The 12,968-nt window shown below is 52.2% G+C and overlaps 1 protein-coding gene across 3 annotated transcripts in view; it reads right to left on the bottom strand.

The window, feature by feature from the left end:
- Positions 1 to 12,559, bottom strand: part of NTF3 (neurotrophin 3) — a 75,667-nt gene extending 63,108 nt beyond the window's left edge. The window contains exons 1-2 of one of the 3 annotated variants that reach the window (XR_008710500.1): positions 12,330 to 12,559; positions 7,361 to 8,176 (exon numbers count right to left, since the gene is read on the bottom strand). Coding sequence is in view for 1 of the 3 variants with exons in the window: in XM_055568860.1 (XP_055424835.1) it covers positions 12,330 to 12,347 (18 nt within the window). In the remaining 2 variants the exon portion in view is untranslated. Of the gene's footprint in view, positions 1 to 7,360; positions 8,177 to 8,846; positions 9,119 to 12,329 lie in introns of those variants that run through there. The other 2 variants (XR_008710510.1, XM_055568860.1) reach the window with 2 other exon arrangements.
- Between the last annotated feature and the right edge of the window lie 409 nt (positions 12,560 to 12,968).

The following is a 12,968-nucleotide window of genomic DNA, read 5'->3' as shown; positions in this document are numbered from 1 at the left end:
CGGCAGCCCACCAGGCTCCCCCGTCCCTGGGATTCTCCAGGCAAGAACACTGGAGTGGGTTGCCATTGCCTTCTCCAATGCATGAAAGTGAAAAGTGAAAGTGAAGTCGCTCAGTCGTGTCTGACTCTTAGCGATCCCATGGACTGCAGCCTACCAGGCTCCTCCGTCCATGGGATTTTCCAGGCAAGAGTACTGGAGTGGGTTGCCATTGCCTTTTTTCTCTATAAATCTATACAAATGCTGCTGCTGCTGCTAAGTCGCGTCAGTCATGTCCAACTCTGTGCAACCCCATAGAGCAGCAGCCTGCCAGGCTCCCCCGTCCCTGGGATTCTCCAGGCAAGAACACTGGAGTGGGTTGCCATTGCCTTCTCCAATGCATGAAAGTGAAAAGTGAAAGTGAAGTTGCTCAGTCGTGTCCGACTCTTCGCGACCCCATGGACTGCAGCCTACCAGGCTTCTCCGTCCATGGGATTTTCCAGGCAAGAGTACTGGAGTGGGTTGCCAGTGCCTTCTCCACTATACAAATGGGTGACCTTTTAAAATCTGAAAAACTGTAATTTTTATTTGGCTAAAAACTAATGGATTTCTGTATCCTTTTATGTGATAGAATGTGTAAATAAATAAAATTGAAAATAGAAAAAAGAAGGGGAAAAAAGTCTTAGATACTTTAAAAACAACTCCATAAAGGCAATGGTAAAATGAATTCTAACATGAAAGAATCTTAGATCTGAGCTATGACCTACACAAGAAAACTAATGTAGTTTCTTTTGGAAAAACTCCTTGACTCAAGCACTATGCAGATGTGTTTTTGGAAGGATGTTCCAGGAGAGAAGCAGCAGGCAGAAGCCTCCTGAAAGCCGATCACCTCCTCGTACTATACAGCGCCCGCCGTGACTCTGGGGCAGCTCTCCCCCTCTCACCGTGTGTGGGGCTGTCAGGGCAGGACCACGTCCTCCCTGCAGTGGATGCAAGACGCACTCTGGCTCTACTGGTCCTTGACAAGGTGGAGACGAGGTGCCATCTCCCACTGCATGTAAACGTGGGATGAGATGTCGCGTGTCATCAAAACTGACAACCCAGAGTCACAGGGAGCTGCCAGATCCTGAATCCCGGCTCAGAGCCTGTTGGCAGCAATCTCAGGAGTCACTCACCAAACCCTGGGCTTTCTAAAAGCAGACCTGCTCAAGCTGTCTACACTTGTTTTCCCCCCATCACCCTGCCTACAAGGACTCCTCATTCCCCCAAACCCCCAAAGCCTCCGAGGTCCCGGCCACTCATGTGCCAAGTACCAACATAGCTTGCCCCACCCTGTGGCCCGTTTCTTCGCAGGTCTGTCCTGACTCCCAGCTAGACTGCAAGGCTCTTGAAGGCACTACCTAGCCTTCCTCCTCTTGGGAATCTACAGGGCACCCAGGTACCCAACAGGGTCATTAAGGAGAGGCAGGAGGCCCCCTTCAAATTACATTTTTGTTAAGCAGATAAGAAAAATATCCAACAGATGTGTTATGTTTTTTAAAACCCCCCTTCTAAATTCCAAAAGAAGTCACTTAATAAGGACCTGATGTCTGTTCTCTTTCTGCTGGTATCTGGACCGATTAAAAACAGGATGTGGAAAAAAAAATTAAAAAGTGCCGAGGAGCTCATTGAGCAGGAGGGACTCCTAGAGGACAGGAGTGGACAGTAGGTGGCAGTCTGGCCCTGTGTCAACAGTGGTCACAGAGAGGACGCAGCGCAGCCTTGAGAAGAGGCTCTGAAGAGCTTCAGGCGGACGCACTTCCCCTGCCTGAGCCAACGAGAGCCAAGAGCAGGGCAACTGCTGGAAAGCACACTAGTGAGCATGCACACCTATACATCCGCCCAGACTCAATGCCTGTACAATACGCACCTTCTGCAAGCTCTCCCTGGGAAGAACCAAGAGCCCATCACAACTAGCTCTAAGCATCCCTCATCTGAGGCTTGGCCTGGCCCAGGGAATTTAGGGAGGAGAAGACCACTGTCCTACAGCAGAAGAGAAGACCCTCATGGATCCTCCAGCCTGCTGCTGCTCAAGAGGATTCCCTATCATTACTCGCATCAACAAACAACACTCCAGCCAGGAGCCCTGCGTTTGAATGTCCATGCTCAGTCCGCCCCTCCCTGAAGCCCAGTGATATGAGCCAAAATATGCTTAGTATATGGCATGTGCTCCATTACCCTCAGCAGCTCCCAGACCCTGGAGCTCAAAGCTGCAGTGCTCATCTCTACAGCTTCTTCAGCATCGAGCACACGGCCTGAGACTTGTCAGCCAACAATAGGCTGTTCAATGAATAACCTTTTTTTTAAAGTTTACTTTTAATTGGAGGATAATTGCTTTACAATACTGCATTGGCTTCTGCCATGCATAATCTTTGAACGTGTTTTCATTAAGTCTAGAGACGTTGTTGTTGTTTAGTCGCAAATTCCTACTCTTTGTGATCCCAGGGATTGTAGCCCACCAGGCTCCTCTGTCCATGGAATTCTCTAGGAAAGAATACTGGAGTGGGTTGCCATTTCCTTCTCCAGGGGATCTTCTCAACGCAGGGATTGAACCTGAGTCTCCTGCATTGGCAGGCGGGTTCTTTATGGCTGAGCCACCTGGGAAGCCCCTTAACTCATGTGCAGTGACACCCAATTCTTCTGTCATGAAAACCCATATTTGCAGAAGGACTTAGCAGACTAAGACAGGGGAGGGGAGGAGGGGGTCTCTAAAGAGAGCAAGAACAGCCCTTCCTGGTGAGCAGGGAGTAAGCTTCCCAATCTCAGCCTCAGGACAGGCCAAAATGGGACACAGGACCCGACTCTGGACCCATGGAAAGGCACGTCACCTCTCTGAGCCTGGCCTCTCACCACTGGACTCCCTGATGACCTGTTGTGCATTCACTCACCCAACAGATGTCAAGGGGTTGGGGACACAGAGATGAAAAGATAAGATCCCTTTCTTTGCAGTGCTCATCTTCTAGTGAGAAGACAGGGGTGTAGGAAGGATGCCAGGAGAAAGGAATGGTGAATCAAAGATGTGAAAAGTGTTGATGTTAGTATTTCAGTCATGTCTGACTCTTTGCGACACCATGGACTGTAGCCCATCAGGCTCCATACTATTCTCCAAGCAAGAATACTGGAGAGGGTTGCCATTCCCTTCTCCAGGGGATCTTCCCAACCCAGGGATTGAACCCAGATCTCCTACATTGCTGGCAGATTCTTTACACGGTCTGAGCCACCAGGGAAGCCCCAGAGTGAAAGTGTTAGTTGCTCGAAAAATGAAAGGTTGAAGGATGCTTTCAATATCCCTGGTGGGGAAGGGAGAGCCTTTTAAGTCCAACATACACACAGAATTACCCTCCACGGCCATTGCAAATTCAAGAACAGAGGTATATTTCTGCCACCCATATCCTCTTGTGATCTGAGGACGTTTCCTTCTACACTGAAGCCATACTCATTAATCCATCCACCCAGGCCTTTCTAGTAAACCTCAGTTCCCATAATTAGTGATGTGTCAGGAAAGGTTTAGAGGATCATCGAAGCCTCCAGGCCCTTCAGTCTCCAAGGAGCAGAGGAGGAAAGTGGGACCTGATGTAGAGCAGAGACTCCCCAAACTGTCAGAGGCAGAGTCTGGGGTCCCTGCTCATGGTTCAGGATCTTTCTGATTTTGCTCACTGAAATCAGCTGCCCATTTTATCCCACATAAACCTCTCCTGATGCTTCCAACTCCCAATCCAAGACCTGCCACAAATCTGGCAAGCTTGCTCTTCAGCACTTTATAAACATGCTCTCCTCCATATGTTCAAGAACTTATCTGGCGTCACATAACTTCATTTCCTCCTCCACCCCCTCCGCATCTCTGCACATAAGTCCTCCAAGAGCACCAGGGATACCCAGAAATCCCCAGGCAGAGGCCACAGGGAGGCTTGGGGAGCAGCGGAGTCATGGAATGTGTGAACTGTCACGATTGGCAGGGGCCTTTTGACCTTCCAGTGAATCTAACTCCTTCTTTTTCTGCAAGAGGAAACAGAGGCCCATGGAGGGAGCATGGTTTGCTCAAGGTCGCACAGCTAGTTTGAGTCCTTCTCAAAGAAAGGTGCCCTGGAGGAGGAAATGGCACCCTACTTGAGTATTCTAGCCTGGGAAATCCCAAAGACAGAGGAGCCTGATGGGCTACAGTCCACGCAGTCACAGAGAGTCAGATGTGAGAGTCAGATGTGATGGAGCTGCATGTAATAAGAGATGAGACGAGCTGTTCAAGGAGGAACAAGGTGGGTATCAGGAGGGCTGGGGTCCTTCCTATCCTGGGACACACGTGTTGGGAAACAAGTGGTTCCCAGAGCTGTATTTTCCCTCCTGGACCCAGTGAAAGCACGGGATGGATGAGCCCCATCAGGAGGAGGTCCACTAGACAAAGAATGGAAATAATCCCAGACTAGGAACTTGAACTTTATTCCCTAAGGGATGATCTGGAGCCAGAGGGGGAGGATATTTTTAAATGCCAGGGGTTCAGACCTAAAAACAGAGAGAACACGGAGCGGGGGAGGGGGCGCAAGACCCAGCTTTCTGTCATAAAAATGATAATAATAGGGCTATTACAAAGAAGAAAGCATCCCCCTACACATGGAATGTCGTTTTAAACAAAGCGAACACGAATCTTTTGAGCACCCACAATTGCACAGGCATTAGGTGAATGTTGTATATTTACAAGCACATTGCAAACACCTTTCAGCAACAGAACAAAGTCATTCTCATTCATCACTTTGAAAACGTGTGTATGGTAATCGTGATGGGAAAGTCAGTGGAGGGAGAAAAGACAAGAGCCTGAAGTCACACCCTCCAGGGATGGCCATATGCACCCTGAGAACCTCTTTGGCTCTCCTACTTTTGTTACTGCCCAGAGAAGGGCATGCAGCAAGCAAGTGCCAGGGATGGGGGACCCTACAACTGCTCTGCTTTGCATTAAGCAGAGCTTGGGGACCCCAGTCTTTGGCAGCAACTTCCGCCTTCAACCTCTCAGCAAGAAATCTATGTTTGGTCCCAGTATACATGGAGGGAATTCCCCAGCCCTTCAGGGACTGTGGGGTCCCCAAATTCTGAAGAGCCCTCATGTTGTTCTTTATCCTCTTTCACTCTGACTTTGTGTAACCCTCATCACAGGTCTCAAGGACGCTGGGACCCACCACCTCTCGTGGGAGAGTAGATCAAAACCAGATGTCTGACTCCAATTTTATAGAGTTTGCAAGGAGGCAATTGTGGCTTAAATCAATACCCCCATTCTGGAAGGGCAGATTCCCTTGTCAGCAGGATGGAAAGTTCAGGGGGAGGGTGAAAGGAGCTCAGACAGACCTGACACGCTTTCCAGCAGGTGGCCAGAAAGCCTCAACATTTGTCTTGCAGGTGAAAATGAACCTTCCTGTGGAGTAGGCTACCCTGTGGGGTGACAGGCTTTGCAGGGGATATCAAGCAACCCCCACCTGGATGACATCATGGAATGCAGAAACAGAATCTGAGTGGCAGGTGACGGACTTGGAATGGCCACTGGTTTCAGGCTACAAAGTCAGCACATGGAGATCTTAAGCAGACCCCTTAACCTCACATAACCTCAGTCTCCCTAGCTGCAAAAGAGATTATTTTGGGCTCTGAGATAACACCATGCGATATTTGCAGTGATGCCTGGTGTCCAGCAAGTACTTAAACATTAAACTATCACCCTCATCAATCATTTTCAAAGTGGGTACTTCTCATAGGCAGAATCACTGATTCTAACAGGCATTCACATGGATGTTGGACGAGTAGCATCCAGTCTACCAGAAAGCCAAACCCCACCCCTTCCAGCTCTGTACACACTGTGCAGGCAGAGCCAACTTCAAGAACGTTCTTGGCCAAAACAAAATGCTATGACAAATTCTCCGCAAGCTTTTTTGCCTTTGACTCAGCCATTTCCCAAAGATTAAAAAAAAAAAAAAATGGGAGCTCATTGAGGATTCGCCAAGATGCACTCCAACCAAAGCACAGTAGCACCGATGAAGGAAGAGCTTGAAGCTACTGTAAAATCCTCCGATGGTGCAGCTGGGATGGACTTTGCGATCCTCTAGTTCAAGCTCTCCATTGACAGATGGGTACATCCAGGCCTGGGTCACAAAGCAACAGCTGACTAGTGACTGGCAGCAAGCTGGTCCCCTACCTCCAAGTCAGCAGGCTTTCTGCTACCCTGGGCTGCTTAATATGATCTTGGCCTGGGAGTCTTTTGAGATCAGTATGGTGTTGGATGAGCAAGAACCTCAATCCTTTCAAAAACCCCCGACCAAACAAACCCGCAGGAGGTCTGGGACTCAACAGACACCTTTTCTGGAGATGCTGCTGAAAAGCGAGCCATCACAACAGACCACACCAAATTTCACTTCAAGATCCTTCTTCAGGGAAACCATACAGCCAGCCAGAGGTCAGTCCTGGGAGGATACCCAGAGACAGACAGTCTTTGGGGGTTTCCAGTTAAGACTGCTTGAAAAGGACCATGACACAGATGTGGACACAAAACAGCCCATGCGTTCTCACCACCCAGGAGTGGGTGCACACTTAGTCCCTTGGTGTTTTTAGGTAGAAGGAAAGGCTGATGTATGGAAAACTATCAGCAACAACAAGAAAAGACTTTTAAGATCTTGGTCCATCTACATACGCTTTCATAGGTTCTAAAGCGAGTCTTCTGGAAGATTTCCTTTGTCCAGCCTCGATCTTAATAGAAATCTGTTAGGGCAAGAATGAGGCTCCATCTGTACCGACCTCATACTTCCTAAAAGCTCACACATCCTCCATCCCCAGATACAAATGATCTGGAAAAAAAAATAAAGCTGCTCCCAGCTTCTTCCACAAGCTGGCTCTTCTGCAAGACACAATACGATGCCCATTCAATCTGAGCCAGGCACCCACACACCTGCCACCCACATCACAAGCTCTAGGAATGCTCCCTGCCCACCCAGGGCCCCTCCTATGCCCCCATGCCCCCACCCCATACACAGCCCCATCCTCCTCTCTTTCTGCTCATGCCTATCCATGCACAAAGTACATCCACAGCCCTTATCATCAGCCCCCTCGGGTCTTAGGCTGGTCTCCAGTTGATCTGGTCCTTCTCCAACAGACCCAATTTTAAAGAAAGCTAAATCAAAAACCCTAGCAACGATCACTAGCTCAATGTCCCCACCGCCAGAAACTGCCTGCCTCATTAAAGAGTAAAACAGCAGCTGGAGAAGGTTGGGAAGCAGGGTGGTGGGCTCATTCCAGCCAACACGTGGATTTACATTCCTCGCAGTTAGGGAGGGAGTGCTGTAACTGCTCTGGGAAGGGTCTGGAGAAGCCTGGAGCAGAAGCCGCCTGCTCCATTAGCTCTCCTGGATGGAGGGGCCGAGGGGGAGACCTGCACATCTGATCCATTGGGGCGGGGAGCTGCGGAGATGGGAAATGTTATGTAATTAAACTCTGCTGGCCTGTCCCGCCTGGGGAATGTGAGCGCCATCAGCAGTGACCTCTTCCAATCAACTTAATTGGCCCAATCTCGCCAAGAAAAGCAACGGAATTGGTTTAGTGCCTCATGGAAATAGCTCAGCTCCTGACTATTTATGGCCACTGAACTCAAGGATGGGAGCCTGACTCTGCGCCAGCAGTTGACAGCGTGTGCTGACTTCTGGGAGGACTCGGAGGCTTGAGTGGGTTTTCTGGCCCCTCTTTCTCTGGTCTCCATTTTTGTCTCTGGGGAAAGTGGGCCACGCCAACTTGCTGCACTGGGTGTCTGCCATATTGCAGATCCACAGCCCGTGCTCCCCAGGATCCACAGCCCAGAGAAAAACCACCCTTCACGGCAACCCAGGACACCTGGACTTTGCTCCTCTTTAATTCTAACATGCTAAAAAACGACGACTACTTTCTCTGTTCTCAAAATCACATTTCTTTTGGCGTCATGGTCCGCAGCAAAGGAAAATGTCTGTCTCAGATCATTACTAACGTTGATTTGTGGACCACCTTTCTTCTGAATCCTCCAAAGACCTTTTAGAAATACAGCTCACCATCAATAATCTTCTAGGCTTGGCTATCTCCATTTTACGGATGAGTAAACTGAGGCGGCCACAGAAAGTTCTGTTTGCACAGCGGATGAACAGCAGACACTCAGTGGACATAACATGTACTGTAAAGAGAAAGAGGTTCAGGACCCGTCTTTGCAATGGTTCACATCCATGCTAGCGCCTGTATTCAAATCAGTGTCATTTCCAATTAAGGCTCTGTACCGCTAAACACACCAAGGTTTGACCTGGCGGGGGGCGGGGGTGGGGGAGCAGAGTGAACTTTCCTCTCATTGAGTCATAGCAGACAATATCATTTTACACAAAGAGAAATAAGAAAGGATCAGAGAAATTAAAGAACTTTCCTGAAATCACCCTGCTCCAAAGTGGCAGAACTGGGTTGGAACGGAGGCATTCCCAATGCGAAGCCTTCCATCTCCACCACACCATCCTCTCACCGCTGCAAGAGCCTTTGCCCAAGGCTCAGACCCTGTATCAACCCTCTTCCAAAGAGGAATTTCCTCTACAGATAAGGTAGGACCTCAAAATGGCACACCTGTCATTTCAGGAATTCAAAAATGTCTTGAGTCTAATACAAGAGGTTTGTTTATGCCCTTTCAGCAACAGACTTTAAAAAGGAGGTTTAGGTCAGCAGGTGTGCACCCAGAGCACACCCCTCACCCTGCTCCATCCCAGTTACCTCCCCAGCTCCTGCTGGTATGAACCCAACCAACATCACACTCCCTGCCCTCCCCAAATGCTTCCAAAAGCCTGCAACCCTTCTTTTAACTGTACCTTTCAAACTTTGATCCACACGATACACATCTGAGTGTCCGAGATGATTTGCATCCTTCCTCGGACCCAAAGAATTCCTGCAAAAACATACATTCCACCACCCCCAGCAGAGCCAGAACATACACCCTTCTGGTCCTCCAGGCTAGGCTCCTCCCAGGTTCTTCACTCCAGCCCTGCAGTGTGTGTGCACACAAGTCAGCTTTCCACTCAGCTCAGAAGTCAGCCGAGACTAACACTCCCAAGCTTCATCTTCCTTGCATCTTCCTTCTGATCACTGCCTCACCCTTATGCAGCCATACACAGTAAGCCTCATCACTGCTGTGCTCTCAGAGACTCCACCCTCAGGTGTATTAGGACCTGAATTCTGACCAGGCTTGCTGCCCTCTCCCATTCCCAGCCCACACTCCCTGCAAGAAACAGTAACAGCCCTCAGCTGCCTTCTCAACACACAAAACTATCCATCATCCCTATCTTTCTACAAAACCACAGATATATTTCAAGTCAGCTTCCCTTTGACCTCCGAGATCCATAAACATCGCTCGAAACTGAATTACAGTTCTTGAAGAAACCTCTAGCACCGAGCTCTCCTGGTTCCTTCTGGCAAAACTGCAGGAGTTGGCTGAGCCCTGGGAAGAATTTTTCTAGGGCACCATGCCATGCCCCAGAGCCCAGGAATGGACTGAGCCTCCAGCGGGCATTCCATACATTTCAATTGATGATCAATAATAATTGATGATGGTGAATTCCTTTATTAAATTGAAAAACCCATTATAACCATCATACAACATGCATCCCCACCACTAGGCATGCAAAGCACATTTCTCTGCTCACTCCAATCTTGCACGCACATCCCCACCCTGTGCCAATACACAGAAGACTTCTCCCCTTAAATGTGCATCCCTCACCCTAAGCCTTCTCCAGTCCCCTCCTCTCTGGGGTGAGGGATGCAGAGGAGGAGAAAGCGAAAACCACTCCAGCATCTTTTTCTGAAGATGCCCCATCTCTCTAGAATAAGTGTTTGAGCCCACACTTTCCTGTTCCCCACAGACCCCAGTGCCATTCCAGCCAAATTCCCCAGGACTCATTCACAAAGTTCATACTCTGATCTTCGCAGATAATACCCTCCCTTCCCATCCCTTCGGTAATCGGTAATCGGAAAGCGCCTAGCCCAACCTTCCACTCACCTCGCATCTCCCCCCAACCCCGGCCGCCCTCCCATACCACACCCACTCCGTGTGTCTGCGCAGGCACGCACAAGCCATCTGCTGTAACACACCGTACCTCTCTTTCTGCTCTGACACTCTTAGCGGGCACAGATTTCTCATTAGTACACCTATGTGCCCACATGCTCTCACCTGCTGCTTGGCAGCCGTGTGCCCGTGAAAGAGACCCTCAGAAACAAATATCTCCACCTGCACACTGAGTAGAGGGAGCGCCAGCACTCTGATTTTCCAAACAACCTCCTTCCCTGACCAAAGAGCGTCCAGGGGTCCCCAATGGCCCTCCATAGGACCCAGATCCTGTTAGCCCAGAGCAAACCCTCCACTTCCAGCTACAAAACAGTCCACAGCTGCACAAACCCGTGCGCCTTCCTACTGCAGCCCCGCAGACTTCCTTCTGTCCCCCAACACTATTCAGAGCCCCCTTCTTATCATCTCCCCCTCTTCTAACGCCGTACTCAGGCCTGAGCGTTAAAGGCCAACGCAGAGGCTGTTGGATTTTCTCCCCTGAATCCTACCCCTCCACCTTCTTTGTGTAAGAGGGTGGGGGGGTGGGGGTGGTTAAGTGTGGGCAGGCTGAGGACACCGGTGGATTTCTGAGCGCTGGGAAAACAGAACCAAAGGCAAAGTTCCCTCGCGTTACAACTTTCTGCATCCTGACGTTTGGAACGGTGGGTTGAGATAGGCTCTAGGTTCTGCAGGGTGGAAGGGGGTATCTTTTTAGTAAAAAGCAGGTCTCCCAGCACAGTCGGTAAGCGGCTGAGTCCTGGGGTGACACCCACCCCCTTTTAGCCCGCCCCCACCCCACCCCACCCCCGAGCCCCCGCCCCCTGCTCGTCGCGCACATAAACAAGTCCAAGGCGCGCAGTCGCCAGCTCTCCAGCTCGGAGCTCTGCGCTCCGGCTGCCTCCGGGCAGCTGCCTGCACTCAGACCTCTGAACCTGCCGCCAGAGGTCGAGACCAGGAGGCCTAGTTCGGAGTTTCCTGCACCTGGAAGCTCCCAGCCAGGGATCCAGCGAGAGGGATCCTAACTAGTCAACAGCCCCCACCCGGTTCGGCGCGCGGGTCTCCGTGCCTTTGAGGAACGCAGCCGCCCAACTCCCCCAAAGAAGCAGGGTCTTCTCCGCGCACCCACTCGCGCCCGAAAGCCACCAGGACTGTCCCCTCCCCCACCCAGCCCCTCCTTTCCCGAACCTTCAACTCCCAAACTTCCCAAATTTCCTTCGGAGTGTGACTTGGAGCTCTGGGGCCACGGAGCGCTTTGGTCCTTGGCGGGGTTGGGGGTGGGGGTGTTCTGAAGTCCGACCTAGATGCGTCTTGCCCCGGGCCTCCCAGCCTCCCCGCACCTCCGATTCCTAGAGCTGGCCGGGAGGAACCGGACGGACTCCCCAGGGATCGCCAGGCCCCCCGCGCCCTCGGCTCCCCGGCGGGGACCCAGAGGCGCGGGCCGCGCGCGCAACTCCGACATCGGCCGCGCAGAGACCCAGGGTGGGGTGGCCACCGGCCTGCACGAGCCCCGGGGTGCAGGCTTGTTTCCCAGGAAGCTCTGAGCGGAGGTAGGGGGACTCCGGCAGGTAGCCGCGCCTCGAGGAGTCTCAACTCCCCAAACTGGGAAGCGTCTCTCCAGGTCCGGAGCTCCACATCCCCTCCCCCAGCTCCGCCGGGGCCCAGAGGGGGAGGAGAGTCGAGAGCCCTGCGCCGCGGCGAACCCGGCGCCGGGGGCGCGTGCGGGGAGCGGCGGCTGCTTCCTAGCCTCCCTGGATCCGCCTGCCACCCCCTTTGTTACGGGGTGCGCGGGGAGCTCCTCTGCGCGAACAGACGGGTGTGATGATGAGGGGCTGGCGGTTCTGCCGAAGCCCTTCCTTGCCCTTCAGTCGTCTCCCTTTCCCCTCGCCTCCGCCCCCCATTTCCAATCCTGGTCCCTTAAACCTGATCACTTTCCCAGATACTGGGCGGTTTCTCCCGCGGCAGCCGAGGGACGGGAGAGAGGAGGTGGGGAAGAGTGAGTGTGTGTGCGTGTGTGTGTGTGTTTGAGTGTGTGTATGTGTGTGTGCGCGCAAGGGTAGCTGTGATCTCGCCATGGCCTGAGCAGATCCCGGCGTAAACTTCGGGAAGACCAGAGCCAGGGAAAGTGCGGGAGCGCAGCGCGATGGGGTGGGGGCGGGGTGCGGAGCCGGGGCCCCGCGCGGGTCCCCCAGTCCATCCCCCTACCCGGCCCCCGGGCCCCTGAACCTGCCCACCCAGCGCGCCCGCCTCCCCTTACCGTGGCAGAAGTAACCATGGCATCCGTGTGACTGTTTCCAGGGACGTCGACATGAAGAGAAAGGTGGACGCGAGCTCGGTCATCCAAAGTCTCCCCCACTCCGCTGCCGCCACCCCCCAGCAGGGGACAAAAAGACCAGGAGAAAGAAAGGCGAGGGAAGAAAGTAGTTGCGCCGGGCTCTCTCGGGGGCCGCGCGCGGAGCTGCTCGGTAGAGAGAGGAGCCTTCAACTCTGAGTCCCGCGAACATAATCTGCGCGGTTATAACCAGCCAACCCGGCCAGATGGCTCCGCGCTCAGCGCCTTAACCCCTTCGGCGCCGTGCCGCCCGCCCCCGCGCGCCGCCCGCCGCGCACGCCTGCGCCCCAGCGCCCCTCCAGCTGGGGTCCGGGGCCAGTGAGGGGACTGGGTCATTTCACATAGCCGCTCTTAAAGAAAAATACCCCCAACTTCCAAGGGATGTATACTTAGGTTTGCCCCCTCGATCTCCCTTTTAGAGATCCAGGAAAAAAACAAAAACGAGATATTCAACTTTTCACTGCACTTCACACGTTCATGCCTTCAGCCTGTCTTATTTGTTCCTTTTCTTGAAAAAATTCTTTTTGATCTTCTTTTTGCTTTTTATTTAAGGTTTTTCTTTAC

Source organism: Bubalus kerabau, chromosome 1 (assembly GCF_029407905.1).
Source record: "Bubalus kerabau isolate K-KA32 ecotype Philippines breed swamp buffalo chromosome 1, PCC_UOA_SB_1v2, whole genome shotgun sequence".
In the NCBI taxonomy this organism is placed as follows: domain Eukaryota; kingdom Metazoa; phylum Chordata; class Mammalia; order Artiodactyla; family Bovidae; genus Bubalus; species Bubalus kerabau.
The sequence above is the reverse complement of the archived record's forward strand: the minus strand, read 5'-3'. Positions and strand labels throughout refer to the sequence as shown.